We start from the raw sequence: 26,929 nt of genomic DNA, 5'->3' as shown, positions 1-26,929 counted from the left end.
ACACAGCTGCAATACTGGATGCCCTGCCATTATAAGCCATCTGTTTCTATGCTTCTTAATATATAACCTAACTCACCAAATGAAGAACAAAAAAAAAAGAGGTTATGGCTTAACCTGGGTCATATTTCACCATAGGTTACTAAACTAGAATTTAGACTGTCTGCCTGTGTGCGAGACTGTCTGCCTGTGTGCGAGACTGTCTGCCTGTGTGCGAGACTGTCTGCCTGTGTGCGAGACTGTCTGCCTGTGTGCGAGACTGTCTGCCTGTGTGCGAGACTGTCTGCCTGTGTGCGAGACTGTCTGCCTGTGTGCGAGACTGTCTGCCTGTGTGCGAGACTGTCTGCCTGTGTGTGTGTGTGACTGCCTGTGTGTGTGGATGTGTGTGTTAATGACTGTCTGCCTGTGTGTGTGTGTGTATGACTGTCTGCCTATGTGTGTGTGACTGCCTGTGTGTGCGTGTGTGTGTGTATGCATGACTGTCTGCCTGAGTGTGAGTCTGTGTGTATGACTATCTGCCTGTGTGCGAGACTGTCTGCCTGTGTGCGAGACTGTCTGCCTGTGTGCGAGACTGTCTGCCTGTGTGCGAGACTGTCTGCCTGTGTGCGAGACTGTCTGCCTGTGTGCGAGACTGTCTGCCTGTGTGTGTGTGTGACTGCCTGTGTGTGTGGATGTGTGTGTTAATGACTGTCTGCCTGTGTGTGTGTGTGTGTATGACTGTCTGCCTATGTGTGTGTGACTGCCTGTGTGTGCGTGTGTGTGTGTGTATGCATGACTGTCTGCCTGAGTGTGAGTCTGTGTGTATGACTATCTGCCTGTGTGTGTGACTGTCTGCCTGTGTGTGTGTGTGTGACTGCCTGTGTGTACATGACTGTCTGCCTGTGTGTGTGGCTGTCTGCGTCATTACAAATATCACACACAGCATTGCACCATATATGCAGTATAGCCCTCCATGGTTTTCTAGGTATTAGCATTTGATTGGTGGAGATCATGTGCCTGGATGATCTCACATGAAGGAGGAGGGGTGGCCAGGGCAAACCAGAATACTGCTCTATGGAAGGTTAAAGTTTTCCTTTAATTTGTAATTTTTTTATTTCTACTGATATAATTGGTGCAGCGTTGCATTTTGTTGCACTTGCACAATAGCCTCCCAATGCTTTCCTACAGGAAAACATTGGTTTGGCTGAGATCGTCAAGACAGCAATTGAGGCAAAGCCAGCCATGGTGAGACCAGCAACGATGGATAAAAGGTAAGTAAAATACCTTTTAACTCATTACTGTGGGTGGCTAAGCACCTAAAATAGTACTCCAGCACTATAGTGTTAATAATAAATTTTAGACTCCTAATACAATAGTATTACTTTAAGCATATATACCCAACTAGATTTAGACAGCTGCATTACCTTTTGGTGTCTCCTCGTTTACAGCCTGGAAATAAGGAGATTTTGTGTTCCAGCTTCCAGTGATTATGTAGGATTTACCATCTGAGCTTTTACCCATAGACTCCTAAATACAACACAGACAAAAAGAATCTGCTATCCTTTACTGGAAAAAAACTAAACATTTAGAGACTATTTTTCGACACACAGATAAAAACTTGCTACTTACCAGTTCTAAAAGGTGCATATCACTATTTCGGACATCTCTCCCAGGACTAAGAAGGAGTCCAAAACACCTATGATCACAAATACAAATTTAAAATGGATCACAACACTTGGATCCAAAACGGATGTTGTAATATGTAAATTATAGATAAAAAAAAAACCAAAAGGATATGAGATCATAACAATAAAGCCGAATGCAAAAAAAATGAATCAAGAAATTAATAAATAACATACTCTTGGTGATGCTAGATAGTGTTGTCAACTTGTATTTTATTTTCTGACACTGCTTAGTTTATAAGTTAAATCATCATTAAAGCAGCACTGTCACCATCTGGGGACATTGCAGAATTCACAAAAGACGTTGACATTGTGGTCGGTGAGTGGGTGGCAGGTAAATGTGAGATTTACTTTCCTGAACCTAATCCTCGTAGGCTCTGCCATCTTCCTCTGGCAGGTCCTATCCAGCTCCTGGAGCTTCAGCACCAGGAGTCAACGTCACTGCTGTATTCTTGCACATATGCGAGAGTACAACATTGAGGTCTATAGTGGATCCTATCTCCACAGACAGAACCAATACTCTGCAGCCGTCACTGGTCTCATACAGCAACAAGGCAACAAGGAGAAATACTTGCATGTTCATTGCGTCGCAAACTGAAATCTGCAAACCATATTTACTCATACTAATTAGCAGCACACAATGCCATTTTTAGATCATTCCATATAGAGGTCCTTGACTTTGAGAACCACCATTACAGGTTACCTGACACTATGGAATTCCAATAGGTGAAGTTATGAACTTTGCTCTGCTGGAACTTGAATGCTACCCAAATATGTAACATAAACCACCCAAATAATTCATCTAACTTTGTGGATACAGAGGGGAATAATGAAGTAGATTTAGCCTTTTTAATACAGTGGAAACCAGTATCCCTGGCACCTGCAAAGAGGCCTTATATTTCGCAAAATGCTTGTTAGTAATAGAAAACCAGTTTCTCCCATTAACATAACCTCAGGACGGTTCTACCAGTTATCACATTGAGATGAATAAATACAGCATTAGGTGTGTAGGACAAAAATGCTAAAAAATTAACTGCATAAATGTGCTGCTGACGATTTCCATACTAGTGAAACTACTGACAAGAACCTTTTTTTAATGCGGTCTCAGACGGTGTTCCATTAGAAAATGATAAAAACCTGACAGGCTGTCTAATTCTGCATTTGGGGTGTGATTGTGGTCTCAGGCTTGCTCAGAAAAAACTCTGCTGCACGCTCACTCACTGGGTGCAGATTCACATGCACTAATGAATGAACAATTGAGACTGAATGAAAATTCAGAGTCAAACCATTCATTCATTGTTTTTGCATTAATTTTTGGTGAAAATAACCAGAAAATGAGTTAAAGTCATTTTAATGTTTGTCTAAAAACTAATGCATATGCTTAGCAAACAATATTATATATTTATTTATTTTTTCAGGATTTTAAGTTTATATGACAGAACCAGGCATAATTATAAACAGAATGCAAGTTATGTACTGTAGAACTACAAACACAAACCAGCTCAACATAAGGTGAGAAGATGGGACAGCAAGCACTGCCAATTACTGGTTAACAAGGGATCCTGTTTTATTTATCTGTGCGTGCCTACAAGCAGCATAATGTTTTGTGATTTTCTTTAAAATCACATAATTTATTCCTCCGTTTTGTGATCACAACCCAGTTAAATGAACATGATGAAACTGTGATGTTTATGATTGCAATCTGACTTTTTTTAATTAGCCAAACTGAACATAAAATAACAATGTGCAAATTAATTATGGCTTGTATTAATATACACTGTTATACTTACTTCATACTTTCATTATTCATTAGCTAGCAAGTTCTTTTTTACCCTTATTCTCTTTATATGTACAACATGCACAAAAACTTTATTTGAAAATTGACACACAAAAAAAGGCAAACTATAAAAAAAAATACCTTTCAATAGCCAATTCTTTGTTGGATGTCTGCTGAACATAAATGACAATCTTCTTGTCTGCACCCTGGCGTAGTCTGAAGCATTGTTTGTCCTTCTCTTTAGGAACAGCACTGACAAAAGGGGAGGGATAGAAATACCACGGATTATCAATACCCTTATAGAAGGTTTGAGAAAAAAAACATAAAATGATGAAGGAAATTATAATTTCTGGCAGCTTTATACCACACCTTTATGAATACTATTGAAATCATTTAGATGAATGAATGAGCAGTCAGTCAGCACAAATACAATAAACAAAGGAGTAATAAATAAAACTAAAATACACAAACAAGGTGCTATGTAATCTGACAAAGGGAGGCTGATTAAAAGAATTAACTCTATAAACTTTAAACAAAGTTAGTGCTAAATTAATACTTTAGTTGCATAACATAATAAAAGAATTCAAAGTGCAAAACATACCTAGCCAAAAAATACACATCCACATAGAAAGTCCTGTAAGTTATAAACAGGTAATAAAAGAAGTGTAGATAATATTGCAAATCGCAACTCTCCAAATAAATAATAAAATGTCTAGAGTAAGAGGAACAGGTCACAAAACGAAACCTTAAAAAAAAAAAACTAATGTTCATCAAAATCATTGGGTCAGAAGAAGTAACCAAACGTTGATTCCCATGATTTTTACCAGATCAGAGTTGTTTGTAAATATCCGGATAGAAAAATTAGTCAAGTGCAGTGCAGGTAAACTGGGCAGAGTTGGTAAATATCAAGGATGAACTTTCCAATAAATTTCAGGAGTGTGGTGCAAAAATAAAGCTGCCCTCCACGTTGATAATCATCCACATGCAAAGGCAGTATAATAATTCCACTAATCCAAAAGAAGTCTTCAAATAAACTCCCAATATCATAATGCACATAGTTTCTCAGAATTAGTACAATAACTTTAACAGACTAAGTCTTAAAGGACTATATAGGCACCCAGACCACTTCAGCTTAATTAAGTGGTCTGGGTGCCAGGACCATCTAGAATTAACCCTTTCTGCTGTAAACATAGCAGTTTCAGAGAAACTGCTATGTTTACAAATGGGTTAATCCAGCTTCAAGTGGCTGTCTCATTGACAGCCGCTAGAGGCGCTTCCGCGCTTCTCACTGTGATTTTCACAGTGAGAAGACGCCAGCGTCCATAGGAAAGCATTGAGAATGCTTTCCTATGAGACTGGCTGAATGCGCGCGCGGCACTCGCCGCGCATGTGCATTCAGCCAATGACGGCAGAAGAAGGAGGAGATTCCCCAGCGTCGAGGGAGCCAGGCGCTGGAAAAAGGTAAGATTTTAACCCCTTCCTCACCCTAGAGCCCGGCGGGAGGAGGGCCCTCAGGGTGGGGGGCACCCTCAGGGCACTATAGTGCCAGGAAAACGAGTATGTTTTCCTGGCAGTATAGTGGTCCTTTAATATTGCAAAGGTTAGGGTGTTAAACTTAGGTATGATGCACAGAATACCTGTAAATCAACACGTTTCATCCTAGATGGCCTTTGTTAAGACATATCTAAGGCTGTGAAGGAAGCTTAATATATTCCAGAGCAGTGCACTCAGCAATTGGTAAAATCCAAACAAGTGTAACAAGCTCTTAAGGATACATGTAGCAGTTCAACATGCTCTTAAAGATACATTATACAGACAAAAGACTGTCATCATTTTTTAAAACAGAGTAATATAAAATTTAAATAATGTAAGTGTAGCGGAGAGCCGATCTTGCACAGCTATTCTCCACTAGAGATTCCAGTGAGGCTCAGGAACAAGGTGATGTTAAGTCCATAGGCAAGGTTTCCAGCAGGTAAAGTAATACAGCAGTATCCCCATCGCAATCCCAATAGCTGGACGACACACAGTTTCAGGAGTAGACTGACAAGCTTTATTCCACAGTTCCTTATAAAGCCCTCTCCCATGCAAGGGAGGAGGTTCTAACACTTAAGACATTATCCAATCTCTAAGTAGTAACCTCCCACAGATCTCCTCCCCTCCTCTAGCATCATAATCCCCTTATTGTGTACACAGTTTTCCCCGAGTTTTGGATGTACCCTAAATACTTGGGGTACATCCACAAATCCAACATCCCCAGATAGCTCTATTCTGGGGGACCAACATACTTAAAAATTAGCCCATTCGGATGAATGGTTCGTGAGATATGGGGTTCCAAAGATTTGACCGACCGCATGGGTAAAGTATCCGAAAACAGTTCCATGCATTTTGGCCCTGCGGTCGGTCACAAACAAGGGAATGAAAACAGGCGAATTGCCTGTGTTATAGAGCCTGGAGAGGGTTTGAATGAATTCCCTTGTTTAAGGGTTCTTTCTACCGAACGTCGGGCCATTCGGTAGTTTCCATACGAATTTCTGGAAGTATGGAGGTCTCAGCGGTGTTTGCCTAGTCAAGTGTCCGATTTTAGTTCCAGACACTCGACGGCAAAACACCGCTGTTCGGTAGTTTAAGATGGCCGCCGCCACGTGTTTGTTTCCCGAATGGCGGCCACCCAGAGGACAAAGACCACACTGCACTGATTGCCAATTACCTGTTTGCAACATTGTTGCAAACGGTAATTGGAGGCACACTCATTCCTGGGTGGTCTGGTTGTTCGGTAGTTTCATTCCCTTGTTTTATTTGAATGATTCTACCGAACAACTAGAGGAATACAATTCTTTACATACATTTAACTGTCATTATACCCGGATACCATGCTTTCTATACATGTACATACACATTAAACCAGCCATATGACCAAATACACTTATTCTCATACATGTCGTGGGACAGCCCAGTACCAATCCGCTACAGTAAGTAATATTAATTCATATTAAATCAGTTTATCCAAAGATTAATCAGCCTGGTATAAAAGAGCTTCCCCATTACAATAAAACATACACACACATATACAACTTACAAAATACAATAATAAAGATTTAGAGGAAATCAGAATGAGAAGGGCAGTTTTATTCCTGCACAGTACTCTGACTAATTTTGCTATCTGAGTATTTATATACAACTTACGGTATATAAAAACCGTGTGGATCAACATTAAAGGGACACTATATTCACCAGAATAACTACAGCTTATTGCATTTGTTCTGGTGAGTAGAATCATTCACTTCAGGCATTTTGCTGTAAACACTGTCTTTTCAGAGAAAATGCAGTGTTTACATTACAGCCTAGTGATAACTTCACTGGCCACTCATTAGATGGCTGCTTCCTATCTCAGTCTTGCCTAGTTTGAATCACAACATTCAGTATCTCCTCCCTCTGCATGCAGACACTGAACTTTCCTCATATAGATTGATTGATTCAATTCATCTCTATGAGAAGATACTGACTGGTCAGGGCTGTGTTTGACTTGTGCTGGCTCTGCCCCTAATCTGCCTCCTTCACAGTCTCAGCCAATCCTATGGGGAAACATTGTGATTGGCTCAGAACAACACTTCTGATGATGTCAGCAGACAGCTTGCAGGTCTGAGGCAGACAGGGACAAAACCAGCAGCTTCCTACTTGAATACAAGTAGGATTTTACTATATTTAGGAAGGCAAGAGGGGGTCAGTGGGACTAGAAGGTGGCTTTAACACTATAGGGTCAGAAATATATGTTTGTGTTCCTGAACCTATAGTGCTCCTTTAATTTTTTAGGGTTTGGTATTGTGACCAGGTCCTCCCACTCCAAATATTTTATTTTCATAATTTATTTACAGAGTTGTGATTTAAAAGTTTCCTCTAATCAGCATTACTCCCTGTTTATAACTTACTTGGGTATAAATTTATTTTGGCTAGCCATGTTTTGCACTTAGAATTCTTTAATCATGTTATGCTAACAAAACATTAATGAATGTGCAGTGCAACGGAAGCACTTATATAACAACTATCTCCAAAGAACCATCTCAAGCATTGATGCTTCCAGCATGCATTTTCTAAAATGCCATATGAACACATGTGTGCTTGGACATTTGTTGCTAAATGTATGCAAGAGATATTACAACATAATATAAATTATTTAATTTTTGGATTAAAAAAAAAAAGTACAACTCCGTTTCCTGTAGGTTTTGGGTTGAGCAAGTCCAGGAAGTGACAGCACCTCTTTAATATACACATATAAGGAAATGGGCCACACAAATACATTTAAAAAAGGAAAATATAGAATATAGACAGCAAAAAGGAGGTTTGGTCAAGCCTAACTGAAAAAATAAATAAAATAAAAAATAAAGGCATATTTATTCAAGTAGAAATGAGGTTTATATATAAAAAAAATAAAAAATAACAGAGCTTTTAAAAAGCATGTGAATGTCATAGAACATACCCACTTTTACATTGTATTTCAGGAAATATGTATGCTCATGCAGAGGAATGTAACTATAAGCTACATAGATACTTCAATACTCAAGGTAACTAAATAGATATTTTATACACATTTTATATACATCTCTCTGCTTGATTCAAACCATCAACCTGCCAACCATTTTTGTTCCAAATTCTATTAAGGCCCCTTCCTGATTTTGAGAAATGGCTAAATTACATTCAAGCCTCTATCCCTCACATAGAATTGATTTGAATGGGATTGATCCTGGAAGGAAAGACTGTGTGTTTGTTCCTTGCCTATGAGTGATGACACTTTGCTAATTCTGATTCGTTCTTAGAGCCACCACAGGAATAAAAATGTCAGCCAGAATTTCACGTGCGTATTAAATAGAAATTGTGGAAGAACAGCAGTGTTCAACTATTTTTTTCTAATGATGTACCAGGGCTATCAGGTGCCCCCTTGTGACACGGCACAGCATGTAAATCATAAATAATGTAAGCGAAAGAAAGAAGGGAAACACAATGTTTCTTAAGGATGTTCAATCCTTAAAATCATTAATGTCATGAGTATTGTTCTTGAGATTGTGTTTTGCCATTTCTCAGGTGCCAAAATGGTATAGTTCCTGATAGAGACCGTTCCTGCAAGGCACCTACCTGAAAGAGCCCTTCCCATCATCCTCTTTGATTTCCAGTGAAACGGAAAAGGAGAAAATATCGCTGTCGGGTGTTTGCGGAGGAATAGGTGCCAAAAGAGGGGTTTGTTTGGCTGAGCGTCGGAAAGCTGTAGCAAAGCTGTACAGGATGCGACTCACCTGGATTGAAATAGATAGATGGAAATCATTATAAGCAGCTTCTTAAATGTTAAAAGTTTACCTATCATAAACCAAAGCATAGTACATACATGCATTTGCACAAAACAGGGTAAATATGTTCTGTCACACCCAATTAACCCCTTAAGGACCAAACTTCTGGAATACCCCTTAAGGACCAAACTTCTGGAATGTCATGTGTCCTTAAGGGGTTAAGGATTTAGTAACTTTAAATATAATATTGTTGCAATCAGTCAATTGCAGTTTAGCAAGCAAAGATGTGATACAAAGGGCAGAAGTGTTGCATCACCAATCATCATAAGCATTACATCCAGTTGCTTCATGACTTGCAACAATCATTTGACAATCAGTGCAATGCAATAATTTTAACCTACATTTTAGGGTTCATGGTGTATGAGAGAACAGAGAGAACTGGTGACGGAACAATGGTCTCTGCAAACTGAATGTAGAAGGACAAAAAGCCCTGGTCCATTAAAAATGCAGTATTCTGGATAGATCTGTCTGTGAGTTTTCTGAGTTAATAAGATGTTCTGTTGTTATTTATACACACAGACAAACTATTATTTTCTAATTTTAAGCTTTTTTTTCTAAAAGATGTGTACTTGGAGGATAATGTTTTAACGGTGTTCAATCACTTGTTTTGTTTATTGTTATTGGTTTACTGTATTGGTGGTAATAGAGTCCACAACAGGATAAAAATAACTTTGTGTTCATGCCACCCTAGTCACACCTCCCTGTATGTGGCTTGCACGGCCTTCCTAAACACTGCCTGTACATGGTCATCGAATAGTTACACTTTCTTTATTGAAAATTATGTCTATCTCCTGCTCTGTTTACAGCTTGCTAGACCCTGCAGGAGCCTCCTGTATGTGATTCAATTTCACTTTAAAAAGCAGGAGAACATTTTTTTTAAAGTAAACTACAATCTGATTGAAAGTGAGATTGTGTGAGTCACAGCCAGGGGAGGTGTGGCTAGGACTGCATAAACAAAAGTGAATTAACTCCTAAATGGCCGAGAATTAAAAAGTGGGATTTCAGAGGCATAATCTATACACCCAAACTGCTTGATTAAGCTCAATGTATTGCTCTGGGTGCAGTGTGACACTTTAGCTTTAACCCTGCAATGTAAAACAGTGACATTTGCTATTTATGGCAATGTAAGGATTACAGGGCTAACAAACTACTAGAGGCTGTCTTCCGCAGAGCCAGTAGAGGCGCTTCTCTTGTGAGAACTGAATCAGACCCAGTTCTCAATCATATGCTGCTCGCAGAGAGATTGGTGCAGTGCAGCGATTTGCCAAGCATGCACACTAGACTCTCTATTTTTCCCTGTTGGGAAGCATTGGATTTGTTGAGGTGAGGTGTCGGTGCAGAGACCAGTACGGCGAGGACTAAATTCAAAGTAAATACCTTTTTTTCCCCTTTCAAACATATAAGGGAATAAATAAATAGTTAGAAAAACAATATAGCATTAGGAATACATGTTTGTATTCCTAATGCTATAGTTTTCCTTTATAGAGAAACTATAGTCACCAAAACAACTTTAGCCTAATGAAGCAGTTTTATGTGTATACATCATGCCTCTGAAGTTTCACTGCTCAAGTCATTGCCATTTAGGAGTTAGATCACTTTTGTCCCCCCGCGTTAACCCCTCTATAAAAGTTTAAAACTCACTTTATTTCCAGCACCGCGCTGGTCCGCTCCCTTTGTGACATCAAAAGGGTCAATTTTTTTTAAATCGGTACGGGGGCCTCCGGACCTCCTCATAGAGACCTCCTCATAGAGATGCATTGAAACAACCAATCAAACCTAATCAATTGGTAATTGTCCAGCATTCCAGGTCCAAATTCATGAGCTTACATTAATCATCCGTGGGATGTTATTCCCTTTACACTTTTCCATACAAGATTCTACAGTTTTCATTAACTTTATTTTGTACAAGTCTGCATCTATAACACTAGAGGACGTTAATATATATTTTAACAGGTCTACAGACCTGGATATCGTGTGCTTGTTGTTGAAATTTTGCTATACTATCCCATCAGCGCAGTGTCATATAACAACTTTGTTTGTTTATTCCACACACATTGTGGATTTTTATCTAATAATTTTTGTTGTTGTCTAGCTTTGGTAACTAAGGCAATGACCTGGGGAGCGCCCGGCACGTCATTAATGCATGCGCGATGAGGTCATCATTTGGGGACGGAGTTAGGCGTTTGGGTAGACCGGGTTGCACCCTGGATGGGTCCTGCCGCCTGATGTGGTGAGTTTATGATTTGTCTTTTGTTATATATTGCATATTCTGTGTATGTCTAGCTTATCCTGATGAAAATCTGCTTTGTCAGACTGAAACGTCGATTTTTTATTTCATAAGCAAATAAGTTAGATTTTATTTTAAAGAAGACCTAGGAGTGCTACCTTATAATTCTTTGTATGATATGTTGACAAGTACAAGGACTGGCAGAGAATGGTTTAACAGTGGGTAGGGAGGTTGGCTGACAGAAAAGGGTTAACCGCAAAGTCTCCTGAGTATAACAGTGCCCCCAATGTACAAGTTTTCTAGTGATTTTGAAAGTTAGAGGGTCAAATATAAGGGTCAAATATTTTTACATTGAAAATTGCCAGGTTGGTTACCGGTATGTTGCCTTTGAGAGCGTATGGTAGCCCAGGAATGAGAATTACCCCCATGATGGCATACCTTTTGCAAAAGAAGACAACCCAAGGTATTGCAAATGGGGTATGTCCAGTCTTTTTTAGTAGCCAATTAGTCACAAACACTGACCAAAATTAGCGTTTAATTTAGTTTTTTGCAATTTTCACACACAAACAAATATAAATGCTAACTTTGGCCAGTGTTTGTGACTAAGTGGTTACTAAAAAAGACTGGACATACCCCATATTGAATACCCTGCCTAGGTTGTCTACTTGTACATGTGAGGTGTGATTCAGAGATTTATGACAGATAACAGTGTTACAATGTCACTATTGATACATTTTAAATATATATATTTTGAAACAGCAATTTCCTACTTGTACTTATAGCCCTATAACTATATAAAAAAAAAAGTACATAAACACTGGGAGTTTTTAAACTCAGGACAAAAGTTTTAATCTATTAAGCATTTTTTTTCATTAGCTTTCATAGGCAAGTAAAAGATTTTCAAGTAATTATTATTTTTTTTTAAAGTAAATTATATGACATGATAGAAATAATGGTATGTAAAGAAAGACCTTTTTGTCCTGAAAAAAACCGATATATAACTTGTATGGGAACAGTAAATGAGAGAGAGGAAAATAACAGCTAAACGCAAACACCACAAAAGTGTTAAAACAGCTCTGGTCCTTAACGTACAACATCGCCAAAACAGTTAGGTCCTGAAGGGGTTAAAGCCCTTTATGCCCTCTAAAAAACGGTATAGAATATGCATTGGTGCAATAAATGACAGAGATGCAAATTGCATTTGAACACAAACAGCAAAAAATGCAAAAATGGCTTGTGTGCTTAACCCCTTAAGGACACATGACGTGTGTGACACGTCATGATTCCCTTTTATTCCAGAAGTTTGGTCCTTAAGGGGTTAAGGGTAAGACAAGCTTTTGAAGCGTCCTTAAGGGCACTTAACGGGTTAAAGCAGAAAAAGCTATCACAGTCTTCTGACATTAGTATCAATGAGCCACTCTAGGGAGATCGCAAACGTGCAATTCATGCAAGACGACCAAAAACTTTGCATAACCTGGAGGTATTTTGCTAAGACGAATGGGCAGCTATACCACCTGCAAGAATTATGAGCCTCAGTGACAAATATTACAAAAGACTGCACGCTGTCATAGATGCTAAAGAGGGCAATGCACAGTATTAAGAATCAAGGGTATGCAGACTTTTGAATAGGGGTCATTTCATTTTTTTCTTTGTTGACATGTTTTTTTTTTGATTGTGCCATTCTGTTATAACCTACAGTTGGATATGAATCCCATAAGAAATAAAATAAATGTGTTTTGCCTGACTCGTGTTTTCTTTAAAAATAGATAACATATATTACCAATTCTTCAAGGGTATGCAAGCGTTTGAGTACAACTGTATTTGAGCTTATTAGCTCTAATTTAAGTATTATAGTATTATATATAATAAGTACTTATTAAGTTTAATTTATTTAGCTGTCTGGAGTCCCTTTAAGCACTCAGCCTATCATGGGCTACCCAGCTAAACTGTCTTCAAAAAGCAGAGAAAAGAAGGTGAAAGGAGATTGTTGGTAACAGAGTCCCACTTAGGGCTGTACAGATACATCCTGCATTTACACACAGACCCTCCATACAAATACACACATGCAGTAACACACCCCTGTTTTTATACATACTAGCATTGCATACCATACATTGACACACTAATATACAGTACATTACATTCATATACCATGATGCTTTGCAAACATTAATCCCTGAAGTGACACAAATTCTACAACTACACTCAGGTTCAGCACTGCATTAACATTCTTGCTTTACATAAACATACACCCCAATGTTAACGTGATTATCAGAACTACAAAGCAACCTACATTGTCCTCTACATAGTTCGCTCTTTTGAGCAGAGTCCTAATCAACCTATTGTTCCTGTAACATTTTGTAATTGTCTCATTTATTGTTACATTTCCTCCTTTATAATATTGCAAATCGCTGCTCAATAAGTAGGTGCTATAAAAATGCCAATACGTTTTATAATACATTAGAAGGAAAGGACACACAGGGAGACATATAGTAAATATATGACAACCTTAATAGTTTTTCTGACTGTCGGCAGCCAAGTAGTGAATTAAAATCAGCTCATTCAGTACTATTGGGGATGAGACTTTGCATACATATTTAAGGATAAGTAAGTATTTCTGGCATGATAGGGTGTGGCTAAGGGAATAGCCTTATGGTGCAGCATTCTGCAAACCTCCTTTGTGCAAAAACTATAAAGATTTGAGCTTGTAAAAAGCACAGCATATTAATGAGGCCAAATTGTATCAAAGCATTAAACTTGTATTTGTGCTTGGAGTGTTAAGAAAGTACCGTATATACTCGAGTATAAGCCGACCCGAATATAAGCCGAGGCCCCTAATTTTACCCCAAAAAACTGGGAAAACTTATTGACTCGAGTATAAGACTAGGGTGGGAAATGCAGCAGCTACTGGTAAATTTCTAAATAAAATTAGATCCTCAAAAAATTATATTAATTGAATATTTATTTACAGTGTGTGTATATAATGAATGCAGTGTGTGCGTATGAATGCAGTGTGCGTATGAATGCAGTGTGCGTGTATGAGTGCAGTGCGTGTATGAGTGCAGTGCGTGTATGAGTGCAGTGCGTGTGTGTATGAGTGCAGTGCGTGTGTGTATGAGTGCAGTGCGTGTGTGTGTATGAGTGCAGTGCGTGTGTGTATGAGTGCAGTGCGTGTGTGTATGAGTGCAGTGCGTGTGTGTATGAGTGCAGTGCGTGTGTGTATGAGTGCAGTGCGTGTGTGTATGAGTGCAGTGCGTGTGTGTATGAGTGCAGTGCGTGTGTGTATGAGTGCAGTGCGTGTGTGTATGAGTGCAGTGTGTGTGTATGAGTGCAGTGCGTGTGTGTATGAGTGCAGTGCGTGTATGAGTGCAGTGCGTGTATGAGTGCAGTGCGTGTGTGTATGAGTGCAGTGTGTGTGTGTATGAGTGCAGTGTGTGTGTGTGTGTGTGTGCGTGCAGTGTGTGTGTGTGTGTGAGTGCAGTGTGTGTGCGTATATATTAATTGAATATTTATTTCCAGTGTGTGTATATAATGAATGCAGTGTGTGTGAGTGCAGTGTGTGTATGAATGCAGTGTGTGTGAGTGCAGTGTGTGTATATGAATGAAGTGTGAGTGTGTGATGCAGTGTGTGTTTGTGTATGTGTTGGTGGGGGTGGGCATTTGATATATTATTAATTATTATTATGTTTTATTTTTTTTATATTATTATTTATTATTTAATTATTATTATTTTTTTTTTATTATTATTATCTTTTTTTTTTCGTCCCCCCTCCCTGCTTGCTAGCTGGCCAGGGAGGGGGGCTCCTTCCCTGGTGGTCCAGTGTCATTGGTAGTTCAGTGGGGGGAGAGGGGTGCTGGCAGAGCTGTACTTACCTTTCCTGCAGCTCCTGTCAGCTCTCTCCTCCTCCGCGCAGTCTGTGCAGCTCCCTCTGTCAGCTCCCAGTGTAAGTCTCGCGAGAGCCGCGACTCTCGCGAGACTTACACTGGGAGCTGACCGAGGTGCTGAACGGACGGCGCGGAGGAGGAGAGAGCTGACAGGAGCTGCAGGAAAGGTAAGTTACAGCTCTGCCAGCACCACTCTCCCCCAAATGGCAAATTGCCATAATACAGACTCTGACTCGAGTATAAGCCGAGTTGGGTTTTTTCAGCACAAAAAATGTGCTGAAAAACTCGGCTTATACTCGAGTATATACGGTATATGTAATTACCTGAGAAATCTGCTACTGAACATTTTGCCTGACTAGAAAAAAGGAAGAAAAAAACCCAAAAAGGGATGTCTTATATAAAGACCGCCCAGAGGGTAAATACCCAGTCCAATCTCAACAGTAATGTAGTTGCCAAAAAATAAAAATAAAAAAGCCTTTATTGAAATCTATTAAAAACCTGGGTTATCAGTGATGGACAGAATAATATAGGGAGAAATATGTATGGTAGGAACAGGGCTAGTCAAGAGCCTAATAGCCAAAAGGAACCCTCACAAAAAACAGAGAGGGGATAGAAGGCAATATGTACCCCCATACATAACTCAGGTAACAAAGCAGTAGGAGAGAACAGGGAAAGGGAGAAACACACACTCCCAACCAAACAGTAGTGCTATGCTAATACCCTATCTCCTATAAAACACCTTCGTGGGTGTTCTAATCTAAATTCTGTCATAACATCTGAAGCCCCAGGTTACACACACATGCTAGAAAAATATAAATGAAAAGGTGCTCAGAGCAAAGTGCTCAAAGAGTATTAAAAACACAGAAGAACCCAACGTACGTTTCGGCGTGACCACACACCGTCCTCAGGGGTATCAGCAGTGAGCAAAAACTGTCCGGGCGGTAAATTTATACCTTAAGCTCATAAGCTTTATTGTAATCACCTGTGATTGTGTCTAAGCTGCTCCGGTCCTCCTGCGAATGGGGCTGTGGGGGTGTGGTGTAACACACCATAGTGTCAGCCCACATTTCTTTGTCAGAGGTGGCCAGAACAGAAAACTAAACGTTATCAGGTGGAAGGGAATTAACCCTTTGAGTGCCCCGTCCGGAACAGATATAAATGGATACTTACTATGTCTAAAGGGCAGTATCCATAGCTTAACAGTGAACCCTTGGAATGTCCAAATTGTGTCATATAGGTCAAGTATGTGGATTGATTCTTATGGCTGTATTGTGTAGCTTTAGTACAATTAAAGAAACAACTTATAACCGTTGTGAACCAGTAAGGGATAAGTACAATGGCTATATGAGCAATCATATACAGAAGCCGACAATTATTTTATTGCCACTGTAAAATAGTAACCCATTAGTTATGCAAACACAAAACAGACCCCTAAACTCTTAGACCTATAATACAAGTAAAGTGAATGGACATATATGAACACCAAATATTAATAGAAATAAATAAAGAATATATACATATATACAGGCATAACTTAAGATACCATTTATTATCAGAATTATTGCAGTACTTTAAATAAACGGGGAATATGAAAACCCTTCATTTAGCCCCAGGGGAGACAGCGTTTTGAGATGGTAAATCCAAAACGCCTCCCTTTGTCTTAGTTTTAGGTCCCAGTTTCCTTTCCTAGGAGGCTGTGGTACATGTTCAAGACCCATGAACCGGATGCTTGCCGAGGAGTGATTGTGATGTAGATGTAAATGCCTTGAGACGGGTGTTTCCAAACGTCTCTTGACAGAATTTACATGTTCACGTATCCTTAGTCTAAAGTGGCGAAAAGTCTTGCCTACATATTTTAGGCCACAGGAGCAAGACAGTAGGTAAACTACTCCTGTTGTGTTACAATTAAAGAAGGAACGTGGTTTGAAATTCATTAAGCCCTTGCTGTCAGAGGCCCTCTTGGTAATAAACAGGCATGCACTGCAGTGACCACATTGGAAAGAACCCATTGGTAGGTATTTTTGAAAATAACCTGACGGGGACGTAGTTGAGAGGTGACTAGGTGCTAGGATATCTCTCAAGTTTTTGCCCCTCCGTGCTGTAATTGAAGGGAGTGATGGCAGAATTTCCTTCAAATGCTTATCTGATTGGAGGATAGGCCAAAGTTTTTGAAAGACATTCAGCATAGTGTTCCATCCTGCATCATCTGTACCGATGCAGCGTATTTTATTTTCCTTAGTCTTACGACCCCCATCTGTAATTAGGGTTTCCCGTTCAGTGTGGATTGCCCTCAGATAGGCTCTTTTCAGAACCCTGTTTGGGTAACCTTTGGCCTTAAACATGTGACGCAGCTCATTTGCTTTTAATTTGAACTACTCCATCGTGGAGCAGTTTCGTTGAAGTCTCAAATATTGGCCTATTGGGATACCGGATTTGAGTGATATGGGGTGATGACTAGACCAGCATAGCAGGTTATTTGAGGCTGTCTTCTTTCTGTACAAGGTTGTTTCAATTTTGCCTTCTTTAGATACCTGTAGTGCTAGATATAGAAAGCAAAGGTTTTGACCCCCTACTTCACTAGTGAATCGTAAGTTAAAATCGTTGCTGTTCAGCAGACATACAAATTCTTTGAATCTCTCTGATGTATCAAGCCAAATCAAAAACACATCATCGATGTATCTCTTCCAATAGAAGATCTGATTAGTGTAAGATTTCAGCTTGGGATCTGCCCTAATACACCTCTCCCACCAGCCTAGATGGAGATTGGCATCACAAAATTCACATACCGTATATACTCTAGTATAAGCCGACCCGAATATAAGCCGAGGCCCCTAATTTTACCCAAAAAAACTGGGAAAACGTATTGACTCGAGTATAAGACTAGGGTGGGAAATGCAGCAGCTACTGGTAAATTTCTAAATAAAATTAGATCCTAAAAAAATTATATTAATTGAATATTTATTTACAGTGTGTGTAGATAATGAATGCAGTGTGTGCGTATGAATGCAGTGTGTGCGTATGAATGCAGTGCGTGGATGAGTGCAGTGCGTGTATGAGTGCAGTGCGCGTATGAGTGCAGTGCGCGTATGAGTGCAGTGCGCGTATGAGTGCAGTGCGCGTATGAGTGCAGTGCGCGTATGAGTGCAGTGCGCGTATGAGTGCAGTGCGCGTATGAGTGCAGTGCGCGTATGAGTGCAGTGCGCGTATGAGTGCAGTGCGTGAGTGTGTATGAGTGCAGTGTGTGTGCGTATATATTAATTGAATATTTATTTCCAGTGTGTGTATATAATGAATGCAGTGTGTGTGTATGAGTGCAGTGTGTATGAGTGCAGTGTGTGTGTATGAGTGCAGTGTGTGTGTATGAGTGCAGTGTGTGTGTATGAGTGCAGTGTGTGTGTATGAGTGCAGTGTGTGTGTGTGCAGTGTGTGTGAGTGCAGTGTGTGTTATAGTGCAGTGTGTGTTATAGTGCAGTGTGTGTGTAGTGTGTGTGTGAGTGCAGTGTGTGTGTGAGTGCAGTGTGTGTGTGAGTGCAGTGTGTGTGTGAGTGCAGTGTGTGTATATGAATGAAGTGTGAGTGTGTGATGCAGTGTGTGATGCAGTGTGTGTTTGTGTATGTGTTGGTGGGGGTGGGCATTTGATATATTATTAATTATTATAATTTTTTTATTATTATTTTTTTTATTATTATTTATATTATTATTTTTTTTTATTATTATTTATTATTTAATTATTATTAATTTTTTATTTTTTATTTTTATTTTTCATCCCCCCCTCCCTGCTTGCTAGCTGGCCAGGGAGGGGGGCTCCTTCCCTGGTGGTCCAGTGTCATTGGTAGTTCAGTGGGGGGAGAGGGGTGCTGGCAGAGCTGTACTTACCTTTCCTGCAGCTCCTGTCAGCTCTCTCCTCCTCCGCGCGGTCTGTGCAGCTCCCTCTGTCAGCTCCCAGTGTAAGTCTCGCGAGAGCCGCAGCTCTCGCGAGACTTACACTGGGAGCTGACCGGGGTGCTGAACGGACGGCGCGGAGGAGGAGAGAGCTGACAGGAGCTGCAGGAAAGGTAAGTACAGCTCTGCCAGCACCCCTCTCCCCCAGTCTGTATTATGGCAATGCAAATTGCCATAATACAGACTCTGACTCGAGTATAAGCCGAGTTGGGGTTTTTCAGCACAAAAAATGTGCTGAAAAACTCGGCTTATACTCGAGTATATACGGTAATGTTCAGGTAGGTCAGTTTCAAGATTTAATAGTTCACGGGTATGTTTAATACCTAGGTTATGAGGAATTGAGCTGTAAAGGGCCTCCACGTCAAGGCTGCACAGGATAGCGTTTGGGGGTAAAATAAGGTTGGTCAATAAATGCAACATTTGTTTAGTATCTCTAAGAAAAGATGGTAGCTTCTGTACTACTGGGGACAGAATTTTATCCACATAAATGCTTACATTCTGAGTTAGGTTATCACAACCAGAAACTATGGGCCTACCGGTCGGATCGGTTAGTGATTTGTGCACTTTAGGCAAACAATAAAAAGTAGATAGACATGGTTGTTTGGTGCACATAAATTCAAACTCATCCTGATTAATGAGTTGATGATTCACAGCCTTAGTAAGCATAGTTTTTAACTCAGCTTGGAACGCTTTTGTAGGATCTTTTGCTAGTATGCGGTAAGTATTTTTATCGGATAAAAGTCTTTCAGCTATACGAATGTAGTGGTCTCTGTCAAGTATCACCACATTGCCCCCTTTATCAGAGGGTTTGAAAATCAAATTTGTATAGCTCTGTAGTTTTTTCAGGGCTATTAGTTCCTGAGTATTAAGGTTGCCATTAGGGGATAGATCAAAGTCATCCATTTTTATCTTATCTATTTCCCTGGTAACCATTTCCAAAAATACCGCCAAATTTTTATAATCCTGAAAATGAGGGGTAAACTTACTCTTGGGTTTCAAATTAGTATGTGGTATATCAGATTGTATAGTACCATCCCCAGAGTTAAGTAATTCCACCAGAGTGTCTAAGCACTCCAAGTCGTTTGGTGATAGACCCAAGCTTTGGGCCTTAGTTTCTTTACGTACTGCATGGTATTTATACAAGGCAAGCTTTCTCACAAAAAGGTTTACATCCTTAGCCCAGTTGAACTTTCTGAATGTTGGAATGGGTACGAATGAAAGACCCTTCTCCAATACGCTAAGTTCGGTCTGACCAAGGATGGTATCAGAGAGATTAATGATACGCAGAGAGGATGCTCTCATTCCCTGCGTCGTATCTGACTTCTGCCCCTGTATCTGGTGTGCGGACCCCGAGTTAGATCCGCTTGTCTTAATCCTAAAAAATCCACCCCCTTTTTATGAATACTTTTAGTTGGATTCCTAGGAGTAGGGGTTTGAGGTTTTTCAGTTTCAGTATCGGTTGATTCGTATTCAGATGTACTGAATTGGTCAGAGTATACTTTGGACCTCTTTTTAAAAGAACGGTAAATTCTACCTTGTTCAAAGTCCTTTGTATCTCTCATATACTTCTGGTGTTTCCTCACTTTTATAATGTGAGAGAATTTGTCCAGATTGGATTTGAGTTTTATCTCTAGTGATTCAAATTGTGGTTCTACTTTAAAACCCTGGACCACCTCAATCTCTTTATCCAGTTCTAGTTGGACATTGGATACTTTAATAGACTCATATTTACAAATATTACTCATGAACGTATTTGAGCATTTAGTAGCTGCCTCATCCCATTCTTTATAGAAATCTTCCATCTCGACTTGTCTTGATGGAGAGGTCTGAACTCTTAACCCTCTAGGGGTGATATTTTTAGAGATGTATTTCTCGAGAGTGGAGACTTCCCAGCTTATCTTAATTTGTTGTTTAAAGAGTTTAGTAAGCTTATTAAAGCTGGTGTGAATATTAGGGGGAGACAGTGTATCTAGTGTACTTTCAGTACTGAACACAGAATCAGCGTCCGCATACCACGTACTTGCGCTGGGCTTATTAGACAGAAAGCCTGCCATTGTAGTTTGGAAAAAGGTTATAAAAACTGATAATAGTAATGGTGGTGACCACACGGTGAATAACACCAATATAATTAAATAACAAGAAAAAGGAAACTCAAAAGGGCTTAATGAATTTCAAACCACGTTCCTTTTTTAATTGTTACACAACAGGAGTAGTTTACCTACTGTCTTGCTCCTGTGGCCTAAAATATGTAGGCAAGACTTTTCGCCACTTTAGGCTAAGGATACGTGAACATGTAAATTCTGTCAAGAGACGTTTGGAAACACCCGTCTCAAGGCATTTACATCTACATCACAATCACTCCTCGGTAGGCATCTGGTTCATGGGTCTTGAACATGTACCACAGCCTCTTAGGAAAGGAAACTGGGACCTAAAACTAAGACAAAGGGAAGCGTTTTGGATTTACCATCTCAAAACGCTATCTCCCCTGGGGCTAAATGAATGGTTTTCATATTCCCCGTTTATTTAAAGTACTGCAATAATTCTGATAATAAATGGTATCTTAAGTCCCTTACTGGTTATCCCTTATCCCTTACTGGTTCACAACGGTTATAAGTTGTTTCTTTAATTGTACTAAAGCTACACAATACAGCCATAAGAATCAATCCACATACTTGACCTATATGACACAATTTGGACATTCCAAGGGTTAACTGTTAAGCTATGGATACTGCCCTTTAGACTTAGTAAGTATCCATTTATATCTGTTCCGGGCGGGGCACTCAAAGGGTTAATTACAAAATAAATCTCTAGCACAAGCATGTCAAACTTGCGGCCCGCTGCCCGCATGCTTCCCACAATAAATATATTTGTGGCCCACCTGCCCTTTGCTGTGGCTGCAACCGGACGGAAGGAAAGATCTTTCCTAAAGCAAGGAGGGGAGACAGGAGAAAGGGCAGGATGACTGTTGAAGTGTCCTGCAGAGGGGCAGTGTATGAAATTGGGAGGGGCAGTGCATTAAATTAAAGTGGTGGGAGTGGGGGCAAGTGCAGTGTATTAGAGTGAGGGTACGGGGCAGTGTATAAGAGCGGAGGGATGGGGGCAACCCTTTGGATTTGAGGGCTGTGTATTAGATTTGGTCTGCATGGAGGCGCTGAATGCTCCCCATGGAGATGCTGATTGGCTGTGCAGCATTTTGCCACCCCTGCACAATAACCTCCCAATGTTTTCATATGGGAAAGTGCAGAACAAACTAATAGGACTACAAAATCAACAAGATAACGTCATTTGTTTTTTACAACTGTGCAGCAGCCTGCAACCACCAAATGTTACCAAACTTTTCTTACTATGTAAGAGTAATTGGACTGAAAAATTGGTTATATGCAAATGCACGTCTCCTTAACCCCTTCAGGACCGGCCTGTTTTTGCGATGTTTGTACGTTAAGGACCAGAGCAGTTTTAACACTTTTGTGGTGTTTGTGTTTAGCTGTAATTTTCCGCTCTCTCATTTACGGTTCCCATACAAGTTATATATTGTTTTTTTTCACGACAAGAAGGGCTTTCTTTACATACCAGTATTTATATTATGTTATATATTGTATTTAAAAAAAATAATAAAATATGTGAAAAAAAAAAAAAAAAAACATGTTTTTGGACTTTTACTTGAAAAATCTTTTACTTATCTACAAAAGCTAATGAAAAAAACTGCTAAATAGATTCAAAATTTTGTCCCGAGTTTAAAAACACCCAGTGTTTACATGCTTTATTGCTTTTTTTTGCAAGTTATAGGCCTATAAATACAAGTAGGAAATTGCTGTTTCAATATATATATATTTTAAATGTATCAATAGTGACATTGTTACACCGTTATCTGTCATAAATCCCCGAAACACACCTAACATGTACATATTTTTTAAAGTAGACAACCCAGGGTATTTAAAATGGGGTATGTCCAGTCTTTTTTAGTAGCCACCTAGTCACAAACACTGGCCAAAGTTAGCATTTATATTTGTTTGTGTGTTAAAAATGCAAAAACCGCTAACTTTGGCCGGTGTTTGTGACTAAGTGGCTACTAAAAAAGGCTGAACATACCCCATTTGCAATACCTTGGGTTGTCTTCTTTTGCAAATGGTATGCCATCATGGGGCTAATTCTCATTCCTTGGCTACCATACGCTCTCAAAGGCAACCTAACCAATCTGACAAATTTCAATAAAAAAAAAAAAGTAAAATCAAGCCTTATATTTGACCCTGTAACTTTCACAAACACTATAAAACCTCTACATGTGGGGTACTGTTATACTCAGGAGACTTCGCTGAACACAAATATTAGTGTATCAGAACAGTAAAATATATCACAGCAATAATATCCTCAGTGAAAGAGCTGTTTGTGTGTGAAAAATGCAAAAAACTTCACTTTCACTGACAATATCATCGCTGTGATATGTTTTACTGTTTTGAAACACTAATATTTGTGTTCAGCGAAGTCTCCCGAGTAAAACAGTACCCCCCATGTACAGGATTTAGGGTGTCATAGAAAGTTACAGGGTTAAGCACAGTGCTAGCAAATTAAATTATCTGGACTTTTGGCCTGGGTTGGCAGGCAGGTCCCTCAAACTGCAATCATTAAAATTACTTAATTAGGTAAAAATATTACATAAATATGCACATAGAATTTTAATATATATACATATTTATATATTTGACGTCTACGTGTATATTTATGAAATTATTAATGTAATTTTGTATGTGGACATATGTATATTTCGTATTATTTTTATTTATTTATTTATACATAGATATATATATCATTACATTCTAAGTGTATTTTGATATAAATATATATATATATATCAATATCAAAATACTGTTAGAATAAAATTGAATATATATATATAATTTTTTTTTAATTATTAAAAATTATTTTTATTTTTTGTTATTTATTTTTATTAACATATTATTTGTATTTTATAATAATATATATATACCATATATATAGTTATTAAATATATTGTATATATTCGTGTGTAATTTAAATATAAGTGTATTTTTATATTAATATACGTATATATAAATATAAAAATACACTTAGTGTGACATTATATATATGATATATATACATATATTATATATAGGTATATATAGATATAATACATGTATATATAGCATATATATATATACACATATTATTATTTTTTACACTGATTGTTTTTTTTTTTTACTTTATTTTATGATTTTTTTACTTGCAGGGAGACTGCCACAGACAGTCAGCACAGACAGTCCCCCTGCAGGCAGATACAAAGACCCCTATTGCGGTCATGTGATCGAGTGATCACATGGCCGTGGGGTCCTGATCTGCCGAGGGGGGACTACCCGGGCAGACAGGCAGTCCCCCTGGACCGGGAGGAGAGCTGATCGCCGCCGTGGGACCGACGGCGGTCAGGTAAGTTGCCCAAAACCGTTATGACGGTTCAGGACCGTCAGCGGTCCAAACGCACGTTTTGCCGCTGACGGTCCTGAACCGTCAGCGGTCCTTAAGGGGTTAAAATAAATTTGCTCTTTTGTTTACTTTGAAGCCCTACAAGCGTGAGGACATCCAGTGTCAGGTGACTTTTTTAATACTGTACTTTTTAAAATAAACCTAAGTTTCTATGAAAACTGAAGTTTTTGGATTTGTGGCTCACATAAACTTAAACCTTGTTTATTTGGCCCATGTTAGCCTTTGAGTTTGACGTGCTTGCTCTAGCATATACTGCCATGACATTGTGTAGAGCATTGCTTCTCAATTCCTCAGTTGGGACCCTAAACAGGCACTCAATGTAATTCCAGGGTCCCCAATGGTTGTTACGAGCCAATCAAGCACCAGGCAACTGCCAACAAACAATTTAAGTCTTCCTCAATGTAGTGGAGACCTATTAATAGCTGGGAATAGATAACGGAAGTATTTTGCTGATTTTGTTTAATTACATATAGTATAAGAATTGAAGAAAAGAGCCACTGTGTACATTTGAGAAGAGAAGAAAGGGTCACGATGCTTATGTCATGCATGTAATTTGGGTCTTTATCAGAAAAGATTAACAAGCATTGTGCTAGAATATTGTAATTGATTTGAACTTACAGCTTCCTGAATTTCACAACGGAAGACATGTATCCTGAACAATTCAGCATTGTAATGACTCTCTGTAAATGCAAAACAGTCACTTTCTGTAGTTCCATCATGTCCTCGAACACAAAACAAAATCTTGTAGATAGGGTATTTTGCAATTTCTGTGTTTGTCTGTGGATCCAAAAGTCTAAATATAAATAAATACAAGAAATTGAGAAAACATTGTATCTGGTATTAAAACTAGAATATTTGAAAATATAGTGATATCTGTGTGTCTTACCTGACAGTACCTTCAGACACATTGGGTACAGAGAGTGTCACATCTAATGAATTTTGGCACTGTCCCCGTAAAATGGACATCATTCGGAGAGCTTCAACCTCGCTACGTGGTGCATTTACCGAAGCGCAGCCCAAATAGGTGAGTTTACTGAACACAACGCTGTCTTCATCGGGTGCCAGAGAGAACAATTCTGTTCTATCCGCACAGTCTAAAAGCAAAACAAGCAGAATAATCACAGTCTTAGAGTGTACAAATTTTGAGTAACAGAAATAAACATGGATTAGTTCAACACATAAAAATTTATAAATAAAATCACTATTTATAAAAAATATTTAACTATTTCAGGGTATCATGAATATTGTTAAAACAGTTATTCCCCACTATATTAAAGGGAGACAATAAGAACTATAAACACTCCAAGCTTATTGTAAAATGTGATTTTGCAAACAGTCCTTACATGCTGCCTGTAAGTGACTAAGACAGTGTGATACCAGCGCTAATAGTGCCAATTGATAGGTATTATTTAAATAGTGCAGTAAAAATTAAAGCTAAAACAGTTAGTGTGTCAGTAGAAAGTGCCACAATTATTCACATATACACAGCCTATCATGGGAGCAAAAGTGCAAAAAAGTGCAAAAAAAAGCCCCCTTTCAACATCTGAAAAATTGTGAACCTTATTCAGCCCCTAGGGCAGGCTTCCCCAAACTCTGGCCCTCCAGATGTTGCTGAACTGCAACTCCCATGATTCTCAGTCTATTTCATTCATAGAATCATGGGAGTTGTAGTTCAGCAACATCTGGAGGGCCGGGGTTTGGGGAAGCCTGCCCTAGGGCATAGATTTAATTTAGAGTATGTCTTTCAATGTAAGGTGTTTTACACTGATAAGATACATTTATAGTGTATGGAAAAAAAACAAAATGCAGTTAAAGCACAACATTAAAACCACCTGCCTAATATTGTGTAGGCTCCTCCTTATGCTGCTAAAACAGCTCTGATGCGTCAAGGCATGGACTCCACAAGACATTTCAATGTGTCTTGTGGTAACTAGCACCAAGAAGTAAGCAACATATTTTTTTTAAGTGCTGCAAGTCGCAAGGTGGAGCCTCCATGGATAGGATTTGTTTTTCTGGTACATCACACAGATTAAAATTAGAGGAATTTGGAAGACAAGGCAACACCTTGAACTCATTGACCTTAACAATGTTTGCAGTGTGGCAGGGTGCATTGTCTTGCTGAAATACTGCCATCAGGGAACACCAATGCCATGAAGAGGTGTATTCAGTCAGCAACAATCTCTAGGTAGGTGGTGCGTGTCACAATAATATCCACGTGAATGCCAGGACCCAAGGTCTCCCAGCAGAACATTGCACTTAGCATAACACTGCCTCCATATTCCTGCTTTCTTTCCATAGTGCGTCCTCCTGCCATCTCATCCCCTCCTGACCATCTACCTGATCAAAAAGAAAATGTGATTCATCAGACCAGGCAACCTTTTTCAATTGCACCGTGGTCCAGTTCTGATGCTCACTTTCCCATTGAAGATGTTTTCGGCAATAGAAGGGGGTCATCATGGCCATTCTGACAGGTCTGCAGCTACACAGCCCCATACGCTGCAAACTGAGATACGCAGTGTGTTCTGACACTTTTCTATCATTGCCAGCATGAAGTTTTTCAGCAATTTGATACCGTAGCTCTTCTGTGTGATCCTACTAGATGGGCTTG

General features: G+C 39.2%; 1 protein-coding gene across 1 annotated transcript in view; it reads right to left on the bottom strand.

Annotated features, from left to right (window-relative positions):
* RABGAP1 (RAB GTPase activating protein 1) overlaps positions 1-26,929 on the bottom strand; it is a 253,113-nt gene that overhangs the window by 178,837 nt on the left and 47,347 nt on the right. Inside the window, exons 4-9 of the mRNA XM_063432338.1 lie at positions 25,208-25,415; positions 24,940-25,114; positions 8,563-8,720; positions 3,577-3,687; positions 1,606-1,672; positions 1,401-1,503 (exon numbers count right to left, since the gene is read on the bottom strand). Coding sequence (XP_063288408.1) covers positions 1,401-1,503; positions 1,606-1,672; positions 3,577-3,687; positions 8,563-8,720; positions 24,940-25,114; positions 25,208-25,415 — 822 coding nt within the window. The remainder of the gene's footprint in view (positions 1-1,400; positions 1,504-1,605; positions 1,673-3,576; positions 3,688-8,562; positions 8,721-24,939; positions 25,115-25,207; positions 25,416-26,929) is intronic.

The sequence above is a fragment of the Pelobates fuscus genome, chromosome 9 (assembly GCF_036172605.1).
Source record: "Pelobates fuscus isolate aPelFus1 chromosome 9, aPelFus1.pri, whole genome shotgun sequence".
NCBI classification, from domain to species: Eukaryota; Metazoa; Chordata; class Amphibia; order Anura; family Pelobatidae; genus Pelobates; species Pelobates fuscus.
The sequence above is the reverse complement of the archived record's forward strand: the minus strand, read 5'-3'. Positions and strand labels throughout refer to the sequence as shown.